This window comes from Delphinus delphis, chromosome 5, assembly GCF_949987515.2.
Source record: "Delphinus delphis chromosome 5, mDelDel1.2, whole genome shotgun sequence".
NCBI classification, from domain to species: domain Eukaryota; kingdom Metazoa; phylum Chordata; class Mammalia; order Artiodactyla; family Delphinidae; genus Delphinus; species Delphinus delphis.
Window position 1 is genome coordinate 32,613,802 of NC_082687.1, and position 18,034 is coordinate 32,631,835.

The 18,034-nt window shown below is 40.5% G+C and overlaps 1 protein-coding gene across 1 annotated transcript in view; it reads left to right on the top strand.

Moving 5' to 3' along the window:
- Positions 1-18,034, top strand: part of TMEM131L (transmembrane 131 like) — a 160,323-nt gene that overhangs the window by 97,956 nt on the left and 44,333 nt on the right. Inside the window, exons 8-16 of the mRNA XM_060012170.1 lie at positions 2,732-2,809; positions 3,009-3,162; positions 4,768-4,826; positions 5,143-5,251; positions 6,872-6,962; positions 7,486-7,639; positions 8,199-8,369; positions 9,675-9,744; positions 10,829-10,946. Coding sequence (XP_059868153.1) covers positions 2,732-2,809; positions 3,009-3,162; positions 4,768-4,826; positions 5,143-5,251; positions 6,872-6,962; positions 7,486-7,639; positions 8,199-8,369; positions 9,675-9,744; positions 10,829-10,946 — 1,004 coding nt within the window. The remainder of the gene's footprint in view (positions 1-2,731; positions 2,810-3,008; positions 3,163-4,767; positions 4,827-5,142; positions 5,252-6,871; positions 6,963-7,485; positions 7,640-8,198; positions 8,370-9,674; positions 9,745-10,828; positions 10,947-18,034) is intronic.

An 18,034-nucleotide genomic window follows, 5' to 3' on the forward strand; every position in this document is an offset into this window, starting at 1 on the left:
TTCTGATTTTAAGTCGAGATTGCAATACTTTTGTTCTTTTGGGAGAGAAAGACATGAACATTTAAATTTCTCTTTGAGAAAAACCAGCATGCTTCAAGGGCCGTTTGGAGGTGTAGGAACTCCCCCTGGTGGGAGTCTGAAATATGTTGTACAGCAAACGAAACAATGTTGCAGTTTATTTTTGTTATGTTTTCAGCTAACAGAAGAATCTTACTTAACATGGTAAATTATAAATTCATTCGTAGTAAATTATAAATTTGTCACCAAGAATGACAAAATATTGGGCTTTAAATCACATCAAATCACTGTGCAGATAGGATTTTTAATCATGTTCAAAGTCATAATTTTGAACTTTAACATAATTTCAACATGTGAAGGAGTATTTTAGGCAAGAAAATTGCCTTGTCAGGTTAAGACCTATAGTTAAATTGTTGGCAGGCTGGATTTGGCCTACCGGCATAGCGAGTTGACCCCTGATCCTTCAGGTGTTTGTTAGGAATAAAGGGGAGTGAACAGATCCAGGGGCTGCTGAGGAGGTCCAGTCAGCACACCTGGGGTCTGGGTCTGTTTGCTGGAGCTGAGTGAGGGAGGCGCAGTGAGGTTGGTTTCCAGGTTTCTGGCTTAAACCACTTTATGAGTAACGAGACCCACAGCAAGGACCTGGCTCTCTGGGCGTGGGTGAGGATTCAGAGGGGCGCCCAGCCGCCGGTTCCCTGTGTGGGTGTGCGGAGAGGCCTGCGCTGCTGAGATGAACGTGGGGGGCTTCAGCGTGTCGCAGACCCCCCGCGGGAGAGAGGGAAGGGGGCCGAGGTGGAATCTGGAGTGAGTAACAGCTGGCGCCCGAGGAGGAACAGCCAGCGAAGCAGGAGCCTAAGAGGATGGAGGAACACCGAGAGAAGGCGACGTGGCAGAGAAGTGTTGGGCCAAAGAGGTTTCTATCAGGTTTGGATACGAGGGGGTCACTTATAACTTTGATTAACACAGCTTCAGGGAGTAGTGGGCTTTCTTTGTGTATGTCTTTAATGTGGGACCTGCTCACAGAAAAACATATTCGAAGATCTAGCTCTTCTTTAAGATTTGAGGTTCAGTTTACAGGTGGTATTACTCTAAGTCTAACTGATACTAGCAATTACTGTTTTTTTTAAACGTTTCTTTTTTAAAACATTATTTATTTATTTATTTTTGGCTGTGTTGGGTCTTTGTTGCTGCACGCGGGCTTTCTCTAGTTGTGGTGAGCAGGGGCTACTCTTCGTTGCTGCACGCGCACCTCTTATTGCAGAGCACGGGCTCTAGGTGCACAGGCTTCAGTAGTTGTGGCACGCGGCCTCAGTAGTTGTGGCTCATGGGCCCTAGAGCGCAGGCTCAGTAGTTGTGGCGCACGGGCTTAGTTGCTCCACGGCATGTGGGATCTTCCCGGACCACGGATCGAACCTGTGTCCTCTGCGTTGGCAGGCAGATTCTTATCCACTGCGCCGCCAGGGAAACCTGCACTTACTTTTTAAAAGAGCCTTTGGTTAATGTTTGGTCCTATTTACAAGCTTGGTTAAACCCCCTAACTAATTTTTACTACACTTTAAAATGTAATGTGAAAAAAAAAAAAAAAGTAATGTGCTCTGGTCCCGCGGCATCTGTGGGTGAATGGATCCAGGACCCCCCTCGGATACCACACTCCAAGGAGGCTCAAGTTCCTTCCGGTCTGCATCCATGGAACAGAGGATCAACTGTGTTTTGTTCTTGTTTTGTACTTTAATTGCTGAATGACAATTGAAGTGGTTAAGCATGTGTTTTTATATAATGTACTTAGGTAGTTCTTATAAATCTAACAAATTAAACGTAATTGTGGTGATTCCACGTAAAACGAAAGTCAGCCGAGGATTTGGGGGATGCCTTCTTACCTTGCTGAGATTTTCGGGTGTTCCGACTGTGACTGCCAAGCCAAGTGCCTTGATTATAACCACTATGCGAGACACGTCACACTGAACAGAAGGGGAAATCTCACAGCGGAGATCCTTTAGACTCACGTGCTGCACTACCTGACTTCTCTGTGTATTCGCCGTCTGCTGCCCCCGCCCTCCCACCCAAATGGCTGTATCCCTGGATTGACTTTGCATTTCTTTGTCTTCACAATATGTCGATATCATCCCATGTGGCTGTTAAGATCTTTGAACTTTATGAAATTCTGCAGTCTTTGCGTATACTTTTGTCTCTTCCATCCACGTCTCTTCCACACGTGAAAAATGATAGCCGGTTGAATTTTGGGCATCTCTTGTGGTTTTCTCATAGCGTCTAAGCTCACTCTACAGATGGGAGGCAGACATCAGAACCGTTGATTGGCTCTTACTGGGTGAACCTACTTTAAAATAAGAGCAGACTCCTACGTTGGAACAAAATATTTGAAAAGTATAAGAAATGCCAAACGACAGTGTTCCTGTGTATATTTAGAACATATTTATCTGCTTATTGCCATAATAGGAATTTTCATGTTGCCCAAGGGAGAGCTTATGATTTCCATTAGATGTAAGCTCAGTGACAGAAAAGATTTTTCTCTGTTTTATTCACTATTGTATTTCCAGTAAATTGAATTTTACCTAGCATTTAGCAGACGTTCAAATATATGGTGAATGAATGAAGAAATGTCCTTTCTGAATAAATGATAGATTGTTTATTACTGACAGTAGATTGTGCCTTTTGCTTCCTTTTAATTTCTTTCTCCCCTTTTTTCTGCTTTTAGGCAGAAACCACTAACACTAGCCTCTTGCAAGTGCAACTGGAATGCAGTTTACATAATAAAGTGTGTCAGCAACTAAAGGTAAAATAAAAAATTTAGTGTTTTCTTCCTGCCTTCCTTCCTGCCTCTTTGCTTAGAAATAAAAAATAAAACAGCATGTTCTGTTCTCAGAAATGCACATGCCCTTACCTTAAGTGCTTTTTTCCCTGTGAAGTTCAAAACGAAAAAATTCAGATGATATTTTTGAGTTTTTCCTTTTTCTCCATCCCTCCGATCTCAGAGTTGCTATGTGGAATCAGACGATGTTTTACGGCTACAAATGAGCATAATTGTAACAATGGAAAACGCCTCGAAAGAATTTGAAGAAAACACACAAGATTTGTTAGATCATCTCTCTATTATTTATGTAGCTACAGATAAATCTGAGACCTCAGGTAAGGTGGAATCTTTAAACTTTTCTGTTACAACATATTTTGATTAACCTGTGTCATCATTCTATATCATTTACTTATAGATCGTATCATTGCAATCCACGACAGAGAGCCTTTGCTTTCATTATTAGCACAGTGTAGTAGTAACTGGTTCTCAATCTGCACCTGCTAGTAAGGCTGTATTATTTTGGAGTAAATTAAGTGGCAACGGACTTCCCTGGTGGCGCAGTGGTTAAGAATCTGCCTGCCAGTGCAGGGGACACGGGTTTGAGCCCTGGTCCGGGAAGATCCCACGTGCCGCGGAGCAACTAAGCCTGTGTGCCACAGGCTGAGCCTGCGTGCCACACCTAATGAAGCCCATGCACCTAGAGCCCATACTTTGCGACAAGAGAAGCCACCGCAATGAGAAGCCCATGCACCGCAACGAAGAGTAGCCCCCACTAACCGCAACTAGAGAAAGCCCGCGTGCAGCAACAAAATAAATAAACAAACAAACAAATAAATAAATAATAAATTAAGTGGCAACGGCAAACCATTCTGTGTTTCCCTGGGAAGAATTTTTCTTGGCGTTCTGAAGATGGTAAACTAATTAAATGGGCACGACAATCTAATATAAATATTCACGAAGTCTTTGAAGTCTTGTGTCTCTTGTTTCTGTTTTACTGATTTGCAGAAGCTCAGTTGACCAAATCATGCTGTTTATATTTCTAATAGTTGGTTGTCTGCTGCTTATTCCTGGATGCCTGGTCAGTAAGAGTAGTGTGAGTTTCAGTGTTCATTTCTGTGAACTTTATCTTTGAAATTGTGTGTCCTACTTACCAAAAATAACCTAGTTTATCAGTTTAAGTTTCTGAGAGATTTTGTAGGAGACACGTATGATCCGTGTGATTTATCATGTAGGGTTTGCTCTTATCCATTGGTTATCAAGACTGTTCTGGTAAGTGAGAGTGTGTGTGTATGTACACACATATACACATTCAGAGAAAGAAAGGGTACCAAAATACAGTTTTAAATTGGCAGTCTTAATTGTTGGTCAAACATTGTTTACTTTCCAGTCCTCAGAATTGGCTGTAGTAGGCATGGGTCAGCAGGAGAGCTTTCCTGTCCTTGGGTTCATAGTTTCTGGTGATTCCCAGAATGGCCAGGTAGACATCAGTGTAGAGAAGACTCCTGTCCCATGGGGAGCACTTCTGTTGGTGAGGATTAAAGGGAAGCCTGCATTTTGAGATCCAGGGTTTTATTTTTCCCAAGTGTGGTTGTCAAATAAGGAAACGAGGGGCTGTCTAATCAGTAGGAGACCTTAACTTTATTTGAAGCTGTCCAGTTGGTTAGTTTCATCCAGGGGAGTAGTACTATGACCCTGAACTCAGACTTTTTCCACTGGTAGTTCATCATTTAGAGAACCTGTGTTGACAGGTCAATCTTTTTGCCAAGGTCCTTTTTCTTGTGACTTAATCAACAGAAAATAGCTCCTCACTTCAATTTTGTTGAAAAGTGAGTTACATTTTTTTATAGAGATGTGTAATGTGATGGTTTAACTACTATATTAAGGTGTGAGGATGAGATGGCCCTTTCTTCTAACCTCATTGCACTGATTCTTTTGGACAGATGATTCGGCAGTGAACATGTATATACTGCATTCAGGAAACAGCCTTCTATGGATACAGGTAATTGTAAATACTTTCATAAAGTGTACTTTAAACTTACAAGTGTGTATTTAATTGCAGAATTGCAGAATTGTGAAGATTTTGGAGAAAACACTTGTATCTATTATTTTTTGCTTTCATTTAAACCCATTCTCCCTTGCTCGAGCCCATATTTGGACGAAGGTCGTCAGCACCCCTTCGTACCATCACAGGCACATCTGCTGAGCAGTTGTTCTGTATGCCGGTCTGAGCTACTTAGTCATTTTAACAGGGTTGATTCAAACTGGATCAGTCTTCTCCAGCTAAGAGCAGTACTGTGGATTGTTTTTTGTTACAGGATGTACATCATTTCTCACAGAGAGATGCCCTGTCTCTGCAGTTTGAACCAGTACTCCTACCTACTTCCACAACAAACTTTACAAAAATTGCCTCTTTTACTTGCAAAGGTACGGATTTTAAAAATATTGGAGATTGTCTCTTTATTTTCATTATCCAGTTGTTATGCCTGCAGTTCTTTCTGTGAAATGACTCACAACTACAGCGTAGGCAAGGCTTTAGGAAGTGAATGGGCTCGGTTTCAATTCCACAGACTTAACAGTTTTAAGAGGTAGCGTGATGGAAGAAGTGATGGTGATGCTGCTTTTATTCTGCCCCATGTGCAGGATTTTGAGTTTATAGATCGTAATTCAGTTGGTGATTTGAAAGACCAGGTTGTATATGAGTCTGATGGACATACTGCTTTCACAGAGAGGTTGAGCTGCCCCAGGTTTGTTTCTTTGTGTAGAAATCAATGCAGAATGTCTAGCGAGTATAAACCCAATCCTATCTTCAGGGTCTTACTTATAGTTCAAAAGATTTCTGTAAAGAAATGCATTTTAAACATAAGAAAACAAGCACCACCTCACTTACACTGAAAGAAATGTTAACTTAAAGCAATACATGAGGTATAATTTATGACTTAGATCTATGAAGGTCAAACAGAATGTTAATATTCTGTGTTGGTAATGATTAGGAAGAAAAAAACCCTCATATTTTTGACATGGGTATACATTGATACAGCCTTTTTGGGAGGGAAAATTGGCAGTCTCTGTGAAAATTGAAGATGTGCCTATGTGCTCTCTGATCCTTAATTCTACTTCTAGAAGGTTATCTAGAGATACACTTTAGCTGTTCAAAACTGTAATATAGGAATATGCATTGTTTGCGGCAGCATAACAGTATAAGCCTCCACTGACAGAGAATTGTAGTTCATCCCTGGGGGCGGGGGGGCTAGCGTCTGCAGGTGTTAAGAAGCATACGTGGGCGTGCAGTATCAGCAGTGTCGTTCTTCTAAGGGTATCTGTGTATTTGTATATGTTAGAGCACCTGGAAGGATGCTTGGGAGTCTGTTGGCAGTTGTTTCCTTTGTCTAAGGTAATGGGGAAGTCAGGGGGAAAGGTAGACTTTTATTTTCACATCTTTTTGTTAGTGTTTGAAGTTTGGGGGGAACCATATATATAGCTAAAAGAAAAAAAGAGTTGGGTATTAGTATCAGAGTCAAGAATTCAGTACCAGTGTTTTGATGTCCTGCCATGGCTCAAGGAATGCTTGAAAGTGACTTGATACCTCAGCAGTGTTTTGCAGCGCAGGCCCACTTTGGCTGTGATCTCCTCCGTGCTCTCAGGTTGAGCTGCTCCTTTCTCACTCACACCTCCACCACGCCTCTTCACTGTTCACTTTTGTCATCTCTGCAGACCTAAGGACTTGCCTCTTACTTAAGATCTTTGTAAAAGGAGAGCCACAAAGCGTTGACTGTGTTCCCCCCCGCCCCGCCCCGCCCCGCCAAAGAAGAAATGAGAGGTTGCTTTAGGAAAGAGGGGTGGGTAGGTAGACACCACGTTCTCCGTAACTTCCTGGGCACACAGCCAGGAAGGCGGAAAGATAGTGTTCAAGAAAGGATTTTATTGGAGCCAGAAGAGTGAAGGAACTAAAACATTACAAATAAAACATTTATCTTGTTTTTGTTTGGGCATAATGAAAGAAAAGATACTGATACTTCACATTTATTTCCTCCTACCTCTAAACAGCTCCATCCTGTGACAGTGGGATGAGAGAAGACAGGAAGAAAAAAAACACTCCGACACTAAAAGCGTGCCTCTCCTCTCCTGTGTCTCAAGGGTGGGTGAATTTCGCTTTCTCTGGTATTGAGTGGTTCCCCTCCACCCCCATCCACCCCAATCCATCTAGAGATGATTTAAAAATATAACGGAGACTTGCATGATTCTGTCTCTGGACTTGCCTTCCCTACATTAGCACAGCTAGTAGGAAGGAAAGGGTGGTTTGCAGGATGGGAGGGAAGAAGCTGAATGACGGAGGTTGTGGATCAGATCCAGGCCAGGCGGCCACATGTGGGAGAAGGAAGAAGTACTCCTGCACAGTTTCTGAGTTACATTTGGGTCCTGGTTTTGCCTGGTGGCCTCTGTGAGCCATCCTGGTCCTGGCTCCATTGCACCCTCTGGCCTTCAGATGCTCCACTCGTGGGCAGGAAGGTTGAAGAAGGCAACTTGTCTGGTCCTTGCCAGTACTTACATTTGTTCTCTGACATGTTATGTGGCTACTATTTTTGCAGTTAGAGGCTCATTCGCACGCTGACAGCTGTTGTACACACAGGGCTGATGGCATGCATGTCCTGTGTTCACAGGTATTTTCGAATGGACTCTTCTGCCACCCAGTTTCACATAGAGACTAATGAGAACACATCGGGGCTTTGGTCAATGTGGTACCTCAACCATTTTGACCGTGGTGTTGTATTGAATGATGTGTTTGTTTCCAAGGAGACCAAGCGTGTTTTAAAGGTACACATGGTATTTTTATCCAAGTTTAGCCTATTTTAAGATTTGTTTAGTGTCAAATACTATGAAACTGATATTTACAGAATCTTACTTTCACTTATGAATTTTAAAGCAAGTGTTTCTTTTAACGTTTTCAGAATTACATTTAGGCTCTCTTTATTTTTTTCAAACTATTGTTCAAGGAGCTCAAAGGGACCAGGATACATCTTTTAGAGATATTTGCTGTTACCATTATTTAAAAATATTATAAATTATAATTTATTCTAAAAAGATTATATTTAGTAAAAAGAAGCCTGGTTCATGATACAATACTAGGTTTTTGTAAAAGACTGCCTATGAACATTTCAAGATTACTTTTGTGAAATTTAAAAACAGTTGCATGCTAAATATTAAGTGAAACCTATCATTTATATAAAAATATTTCAATATTGGACCTGGAAATAACTGAGTAAAATTGTATTTCTCAAAGTATAGAAGAACTTTAGTATCACACATTATAATGATTTTAATCATAATTAGCGTTAGTTAGGAAAGTAATTTCTCTTACTTCTTTTCTTTTTAGATTCTGAATTTCACTGGCCCTTTATTTCTACCTCCAGGCTGTTGGAAAATATTTTCTTTGAAACTTGCCGTTAAAGACTTTGCCATAAATCTATTCACCCGTGTATTTTTGACTACAAACGTAGGTGCTGTTTTTGCAGTACCTCTACAGATTTACTTGGCGCCGACCAAGGTATTGTTTACACAGTACATATGTGTTATAATTTTTGTAGTAATTATTGTTTCTTTTTATTAACTTATCTTACGGTGCTTGGACTTTATTGAGCTCATGTTTTTTAAGGCTGCCTAAGAAATTGAAGGATATTACCCGGCCAGTCTTAGATGATAAATTGTTCAGATACAGAAATCTTTATTTGAAAAGAGTTTCTATTTCTCATAAAGTGACATGAGGTAATTTTCAAATGAAATAAGGCATTACAGGTCGATAGATCTCATTTTCACTTATTTCCAAAGTGTATGGAGCAAGGAATATGTGCTTGCTGTAGCAAACACAGTTGAGCTTTTAGAACAAACTTGCAATGACTTCAAATAAACTAAATCATTAAATGTTTTATTTAGACCTCTGGTAACTGGCTCCCAGCTGCTCATAATCCTTGAATTTCCTTAGCGGGCCAAATCTAAAGCCTGAAAGGGTTCACAATTAAGAAAATGCTTTCTAAAATCTGGGTAAATTGTATTTAATCTAGATCTTATCTTAAACATGCCTCATTTTTTCTTAATGTTTATTTCTTTTCATTTAGTTACTGTTATTGCTTCTTTTTGATCCAAGCTCTTCTGTATAATGCTGGGTTCTAATTTTCCACTATGAGACATTCATGCAACCATCTTTATGATTTTTCTCACTTACTAGCGTTGGTGTTTCATAGATAGAAGTGCCTCACGTTTAGCTAAAAGCTTAAAGATAGGGCTTCTAAAATTGCGCTAAACAAAATATAAGGTTAATTTCATTCATCCATATTTTGAGCAGGGGAGGTTTCTTGGAAATTTCCTTTTCCCATCAAAGGGTGCATACTGGAAGCGTGACTGGGAGGGAGCAGGCAGGCTGCAGGAATGTGTGGAAGCAGCAGGTCTGCTTGCCGGGCCTAGGAAGTGCGACATTCATTTAAATGTCCTGAGTAGCTTAGGAGTTACTATGGATTAGAGTACAGTTTGTTACAAACCCTACTAAGAATGTCCTGAGACTAATTTAATCCTGACTTCAGAAGGCAGCTTGGTGTCTGTCAGGCCCAGGGGGTGTGTGTCACTGTGGGCACTGATTATTGCACAGAATCCACTGTAGTGACCCTGCCTGTATAGACAGTTAGAGCTCTCGTTCAAGGAGAAAGGAAGCCAAGAAACCCCTTTCTAGCAGTCTGGCTTCTGGACAAAGGGAAGTTCGCTGAGGTGGAGGCCAACGTCTGCTACGCATTTGAGTGCATTAGGATTTTTGTGTTTAGTGTTGTGTTGTAAGTTATTCATATATTACTTTTCAATCTAGGAAGGGAGTCTGGGTTTTGAAGTGATAGCACATTGTGGCATGCATTATTTCATGGGAAAATCAAAAGCGGGTAAGTATTTTGCCCTTAGGCTTTTTGTAGAACTCTAGTTTGGGATTGGGTGGGAAGTAGTGAGGAAAATTCGTATTTGTAGATGGAATAATTAGTCCTATTAACGTCATTGCATCATATTCTGTTCTTTAAGAGCATGATCATTAATAGAACGACTTGAAATTGTTAAGAATCCTCCAGAAACATCCGAGTGCTTGTGTAATTAAAGCCCCCTGAAGTCTTAGCCTCTACTTTTGTAAGGGATTTTTTTCAGACACGTTATTTGATCATCATAGCAACCTCGTTGCCAGGAACAATTGGAAGATTCTGGTTCTTTTATAAAAGGGCTGACTAGAAGTTAGTAAAAAAATAATTTGGAATTGTGTTTGAAGACTCTAGTACAGGAGCATAAACATCGTATAGGGAGCGCTAGTTGCTGTCTGAGCCTGAGGGCCAGAGTGTTGACAGAGAAAGCTGTTCCTGGTTTTCTTCCTGCTTTTTGACTTATTAAAATATGTAATCTAAGGACAGTGTTATAGCACAGAGATTTCCTTTGGGAGATTCCCACTTTTCCGCCCTGATAATGCTCTTTAGCACAGACAAGACAGAACAGATAACTAGAGAGGGCAAGGTGAGCCGGAGACCAGCTTACAAATGTAAACACGCACCTTCTCTAGACTGAGCCCTGCTCTGGGCTCTCTTCTGAGGCTTGCTGTTTGCGCATCAGCATTCTGCCTAATAACCCGGCTTAGATGATGACTAGCACTTACGTGGAAGCAGTTTAGCCTTTTAGGTATAAAGCTGTTAAACATGGTCCGAGTATGATTTTTAACTTGTTTCAGACTGTATTCATGAGCCATGTGTCTTTTATGTTATTACCTTCACATAATTCGATTTAGTTTTGTTTTATACGTTTCTTTGATTTGATATATCATTTGCCATTGAGTTAGAGGGACTTTTAGTAGAGCAATCCGAGGACAGGGGGGCATTGATCACTTTACCGTCCTCTCAGTTTGAGAAGTTTTAACCCTCAGCCCTTGGCATTATTTACTAAGTGAATTGTGTTTTCCGTACATCTAAATAGTACATCTGATTTAACTTGTAGAAAATCCTAACTGGGAAGGGAGCCTTTCTCTGGATTGGTCTACCTGGGATGTGGATTCCGAACTTGCAAATACACTGTATGAAAGATGGAAGAAATTAAAAAATGGTGACGTCTGCAAGTATGTTTTCACCTCTCTTTGTTCAGCACTGGGGAGACATTGTGACATAATACTTTATTGAAATTTCAACACCGAATTTTTAATATCTAGCCTTTTATTTTGACAAATTTCAAACCTCAGAAGATTTGAAAAGTATAGTATGGTAAATATTCAAATATTCCCAATCAATCTAGACTCACTAGTTGTTTACATTTTTACCACTTTTGCTTTTTTCTCTCTCTCTACGTCTGTATCTATGTGCACATACATACATTTTCTTTTTGCTGAGTCATTTGAAAGTAAGCTGTAGACATCATGATACTTCAACCCTCAGTACTTTATTAGGAAAGACATTCTTTTCGAAGGAGAACGTTCTCCTCCATATAACTACACTGCCATTACATACCCAGCAAACTTAACACTGATGCAATTATGTGAGCTGATATACCGTCTAGATTCACATTTCCCTAGTTGACCCCAAAATATCCATTATAGCTGTCTTTTTCTTTTTCCTTTTTTTTTTTTTAACATCTTTATTGGAGTATAATTGCTTTACAATGTTGTGTTAGTTTCTGCCGTAGAACAAAATGAATCAGCTATATGTATACATATATCCTCATATCCCCTCCCTCTTGCATCTCCCTCCCACCCTCCCTATCCCACCCCTCTAAGTGGTCACAGAGCACCGAGCTGATCTCCCTGTGCTATGCAGCTGCTTCCTACTAGATATCTGTTTTACCTTTGGTGGTGTATATATGTCCATGCCACTCTCTCATTTCGTCCCAGCTTACCCTTCTCCCTCCCCGTATCCTCAAATCCATTCTCTTTGTCTGCGTCTTTATTTCTGTCCCACCCCTGGGTTCTTCAGAATCTTTTTTATGTTTTTTAGATTCCATATATATGTGTTAGCATATGGTATTTGTTTTTCTTTTTCTGACTTACTTCACTCTGTATGACAGACTCTAGGTCCATCCACCTCACTACAAATAACTCAATTTCATTTCTTTTTATGGCTGAGTCATATTCCATTGTACATATGTACCACATCTTCTTTATCCATTCATCTGTCAATGGATACTCAGGTTGCTTCCATGTCCTGGCTATTGTAAATAGTGCTGCAATGAACATTGAGGTGCATGTGTCTTTTTGAATTATGGTTTTCTCAGGGTATATGCCCAGTAGTGGGATTGCTGGGTCATACGGTAGTTCTATTTTTAGTTTTTGAAAGAACCTCCATACTGTTCTCCATGGTGGCTGTATCAATTTACATTCCCTCCAACAGTGCAAGAGGGTTCCCTTTTCTCCACACCCTCTCCAGCATTTCTTGATTGTAGATTTTTTGATGATGGCCATTCTGACTGGTGTGAGGTGATACCTCATTGTAGTTCTGATTTGCATTTCTCTAATGATTAGTGATGTTGAGCATTCTTTCATGTGTTTGTTGGCAATCTGTATATCTTCTTCGGAGAAATGTCTATTTAGATCTTCTGCCCATTTTTGGATTGGGTTGTTTGTTTTTTTGATATTGAGCTGCATGAGCTGCTTATATATTTTGGAGATTAATCCTTTGTCAGTTGCTTCATTTGCAAATATTTTCTCCCATTCTGAGGGATGTCTTTTGGTCTTGTTTATGGTTTCCTTTGCTGTGCAAAAGCTTTGAAGTTTCATTAGGTCCTGTTTGTTTATTTTTGGTTTTATTTCCATTTCTCTAGGAGGTGAGTCAAAAGGATCTTGTTGTGATTTATGTCATAGAGTGTTCTGCCTATGTTTTCCTCTAAGAGTTTGATAGTTTCTGGCCTTACATTTAGGTCTTTAATCCATTTTGAGTTTATTTTTGTGTACGGTGTTAGGGAGTGTTCTAATTTCATTCTTTTACTTGTAGCTGTCCAGTTTTCCCAGCACCACTTACTGAACAGGCTGTTTTTTCTCCATTGCATATTCTTGCCTCCTTTATCAAAGATAAGGTGACCATATGTGTGTGGGTTTATCTCTGGTCTTTCTATCCTGTTCCATTTACCTATATTTCTGTTTTTGTGCCTGTACCATACTGTCTTGATTACTGTAGCTTTGTAGTATAGTCTGAAGTCAGGGAGCCTGATTCCTCCAGCTCCGTTTTTCTTTCTCAAGATTGCTTTAGTTCTTTGGGGCCTTTTGGGTTTCCATACGAACTGTGAAATTTTTTGTTCTAGTTCTGTGAAAAATGCCATTGGTAGTTTGATAGGGTTTGCATTGAATCTGTAGATTGCTTTGGGTAGTATAATCATTTTCACAATGTTGATTCTTCCAATCCAGGAACATGGTATATCTCTCCATCTGTTTGTATTGGCTTTAATTTCTTTCATCAGTGTCTTATAGTTTTCTGCATACAGGTCTTTTGTCTCCTTAGGTAGGTTTATTCCTAGGTATTTTATTCTTTTTGTTGCAGCGGTAAATGGGAGTGTTTCCTTAATTTCTTTTTCATATTTTTCATCATTACTGTATAGGAATGCAAGAAATTTCTATGCACTATTTTGTATCCTGCTACTTTACCAAATTCATTGAGTAGCTCGAGTAGCTCTAGTAGTTTTCTGGTAGCATCTTTAGGATTCTATAGTATAGTATCATGTCATCTGCAGACAGTGACAGTTTTACTTCTTCTTTTCAGATTTGGATTCCTTTTATTTCTTTTTTTTCTCTGATTGCTATGACTAAAACTTCCAATACTATGTTGAATAATAACGGTGAGAGTAGGCAACCTTGTCTTGTTCCTGATCTTAGAGGAAATGGTTTCAGTTTTTCACCACTGAGAACAATGTTGGTTGTGGGTTTGTCAAATATGGCCTTTATTATGTTGAAGTAGGTTCCCTCTATGCCTACTTTCTGTAGAGTTTTTTTTTATCATAAATAGGTGTTGAATTTTGTCAAAAGCTTTTTCTGCATCTATTGAGATTATCATATAGTTTTTATCCTTCAGTTTCTTAATTTGGTGTATCTCATTGATTGATTTGCATATATTGAAGAATCCTTGCATTCCTGGGATAAACCCCACTTGATGATAGTGTATGATCCTTTTAATGTGCTGTTGGATTCTGTTTGGTAGTATTTTGTTGAGGGTTTTTGCATCTGTGTTCATCAGTGATATTGGCCTATAGTTTTCTCTTTTTGTGACATCTTTGTCTGGTTTCGGTATCAGGGTCATGGTGGCCTCGTAGAATGGGTTTGGGAGTGTTCCTCCCTCTGCTATATTTTGGAAAAGTTTGAGAAGGATAGGTGTTATTAGCTCTTCTCTAAATGTTTGATAGAATTCGCCTGTGAAGCCGTCTGGTCTTAGGCTTTTGTTTGTTGGAAGATTTTTAATCACACTTCCAATTTCAGTGCTTGTTATTGGTCTGTTTATATTTTCTATTCCTTCCTGGTTCAGTCTCAGAAGGTTGTGCTTTTCTAAGAATTTGTCCATTTCTTCCAGGTTGTCCATTTTATTGGCATATAGTTCCTTGTAGTAATCTCTCATGATCCTTTGTATTTCTGCAGAATCAGTTGTTACTTCTCTTTTTTCATTTCTAATTCTGTTTAATTGAATTTTCTCCCTTTTTTTCTTGATGAGTCTGGCTAATAATTGTTTATCAATTTTGTTTATCTTCTCAAAGCACCAGCTTTTAGTTTTATTGATCTTTGCTATCATTTCCTTCATTTCTTTTTCATTTATTTCTGATCTGATCTTTATGATTTCTTTCCTTCTGCTAACTTTGGGTTTTTTTGGTTCTTTCTCTAATTGCTTTAGTTGTAAGTGTAGGTTGTTTGAGATTTTTCTTATTTCTTGAGGTAGGATTGTAGTGCTATAAACTTCCCCCTTAGAACTGCTTTTGCTGCATCCCATAGGTTTTGGGTCATTGTGTTTTCATTGTCATTTGTTTCTAGGTATTTTTCTATTTCTCTTTGATTTCTTCAGTGATCTCTTGGTTATTTATTAGTGTACTGTTTAGCCTCCATGTGTTTGTATTTTTAACAGTTTTTGTCCTGTAATTGATATCTAGTTTCATAGTATTGTGGTCAGAAAAGATACTTGTTACACTTTAAATTTTCTTAGATTTACCCAGGCTTGATTTGTGACACAAGATATAATCTATCCTGGAGAATGTTCCATGAGCACTTGAGAAGAAAGTGTAGTATATATTTTTTGGATGGAATGTCCTATAAATATCAAGTCCATCTTGTTTAATGTGTCATTTAAAGCTTGTGTTTCCTTATTTATTTTCATTGTGGATGATCTGTCCATTGGTGAAAGTGGGCTGTTCAAGTCGCCTACTACGATTGTATTACTGTTGATTTCCCCTTTTATGGCTGTTAGCATTTGCCATATGTATTGAGGTGCTCCTGTGTTGGGTGCATAAATATTTACAGTTGTTATATCTTTTTCTTGGATTGATCCCTTGATCACTATCTAGTGTCCTTCTTTGTCTCTTGTAATAGTCTTTATTTTAAAGTCTGTTTTGTCTGACACGAGAATTGCTACTCGAGCTTTCTTTAGCTTTCCATGTGCCTGGAATATTTTTTTCCAGCCCCTAACTTTCAGTCTTTATGTGTCCCTAGGTCTGAAGTGGGTGTCTTGTAGACAGCATATATACGGGTCTTGTTTTTGTATCCATTCAGCCAGTTTGTGTCTTTTGGTGGGAGCATTTAATCCATTTACATTTAAGGTAGTTATCGATATATATGTTCCTATTACCATTTTCTTAATTGTTTGTTATTGTAGGTCCTTTCCTTCTCCTGTGTTTCCTGCCTAGAGAAGTTCCTTTAGCATTTGTTGTAAAGCTGCTTTGGTGGTGCTGAATTCTCTTAGCTTTTGCTTGTCTGTAAAGGTTTTAATTTCTCCGTCCAATCTGAGTGAGATCCTTGCTGAGTAGAGTAATCTTGGTTGTAGGTTTTTTCCTTTCATCACTTTAGGTATGTGCTGACACCCCCTACTGGCTTGCAGAGTTTCTGCTGAAAGATCAGCTGTTAACCTTATGGGGATTCTTAGACCCTTTCTTCTTCTCTTCTTCTCCTGGGACCCCTGCAATTCGAATGTTAGTGCGTTTAATGTTGTCCCAGAGGTCTCTGAGACTGTCCTCAATTCTTTTCTTTCTTTTTTCTGCTCTGCGGTAGTTATTTCCACTATTTTATCTTCCAGGTCACTTACCCATTCTTCTGCCTTAATTATTCTGCTATTGATTCCTTCTAGAGTATTTTTAATTTCATTTATTGTGTTGTTCATCATTGTTTGCTCTTTAGTTCTTCTAGGTCCTTGTTAAATGTTTCTTGTATTTTCTCCATTCTGTTTCCAAGATTTTGGATCATCTTCACTATCATTATTCTGAATTCTTTTTCAGGTAGACTGTCTATTTCCTCTTCACTTGTTTGGTCTGGTGGGTTTTTACCTTGCTCCTTCATCTGCTGCATATTTCTCTGTCTTCTCATTTTGTTTAACTTACTGTGTTTGGGGTCTCCTTTTTGCAGGCTGCAGGTTTGTAGTTCCCATTGTTTCTGGTGTCTGCCCCCAGTGGGTGAGGTTGGTTCAGTGGGATGTGTAGACTTCCTGGTGGAGGGGACTGGTGCCTGTGTTCTGGTGGGTGGGGCTGGATCTTGTCTTTCTGGTGGGCAGGACTGCGTCTGGTGGTGTATTTTGGGGTGTCTGTGAACTTAGTATGATTTTAGGCAACCTCTCTGTGTTCCTGTCTTACTAGCTGTTTGACATGGGGCATCCAGCACTGGAGCTTGCTGGCCATTAGGTGGAGCTGGGTCTTAGCATTGAGACGGAGATCTCTGGGAGAGCTCATGCCAATTGATATTACATGGGTCCAGGAGGTCTCTGGTGGTCCAGTGTCCTGAACTTGGCTCTCCCACCTCAGAGGCTCAGGCTTGACACCAGGCCAGAGCACCAAGACCCTGTCAGCTACATGGCTCAGAAGAAAAGGGAGACAAAAGAAAGAAAAGAATAAATAAATAATTTCAAAAATTATTAAAATCAAAAATAAAAATAATAAAAAGAAAAGTAGAGAATAACCAAACCAATAAACAAATCCCCCAGTGTTAACAAGTGCTAAAAACTATAGTAAGGTAAGCATAAAAATCAGAAACAAATCAGTCGCAGACTGCCAACCCCAACTCTACAATTGCTCGCGAAGTCCACTGCCTCAACTTCGGGATGATTCGCTGTCTATTCAGGTGTTCCACAGATGCAGGGTACATCAAGTTGATTGGGGGGATTTAATCCGCTGCTCCTGAGGCTGCTGGGAGAGATTTCCCTTTCTCTTCTTTGTTTGCACAACTCCTGGGGTTCAGCTTTGATTTTGGCCCTGCCCCTGCTTATAGGTCACCCTCAGGCATCTGTTCCTGCCCAGACAGGATGGGGATAAAGCAGTGGTTGATTAGGGGGCTCTTGCTCATTCAGGCCGGGGGTGGGGAGGGAGGAGTATAGTAGTTATACTTCGAACACGGGATGAGCCTGCGGTGGTACAGGCTGACGTGACGTTGCAACAGCCTGAGGCGTACTGTGTGTTCTCCCAGGGAACTTATCTCTGGATCACGGGACCCTGGCAGTGGCGGGCTTCACAGGCTCCTGGCGGGGTGTGGATAGTGACCTGCACTTGCACACAGAATTTTTTGTGGCAGCAGCAGCAGTGTTAGCGGTTCATGCCCATCTCTAGGGTCCGAGCTGATAGCCACGGCTCATGCCCATCTCCGGAGCTCGTTTAGGCGGTTACCTGAATCTCCTCTCCTCACGCACCCCCAAAACAATGGTCTCTTGCCTCTGAGGCAGGTCCAGACTTTTTCCTGGACTCCCTCCCGGCTACTTGTGGCACAGTAGCCCCCTTCAGGCTGTGTTCACGCAGCCAACCTCAGTCCTCTCCCTGGGATCTGACCGAAGCCGGAGCCTCAGCTCCCAGCCCCCATGTGCCCCGGCGGGTGAGCAGACAAGCGTCTCGAGCTGGTGAGTGCTGGTTGGTACCGATCCTCTGTGTGGGAATCTCTCCACTTTGCCCTCTGCACCCCTGTTGCTGCGCTCCCCTCCATGGCTCTGAAGCTTCCCCCCCTGCCCACACCCCATCTCCGCCAGTGAAGGGGCTTCCTAGTGTGTGGAAACCTTTCCT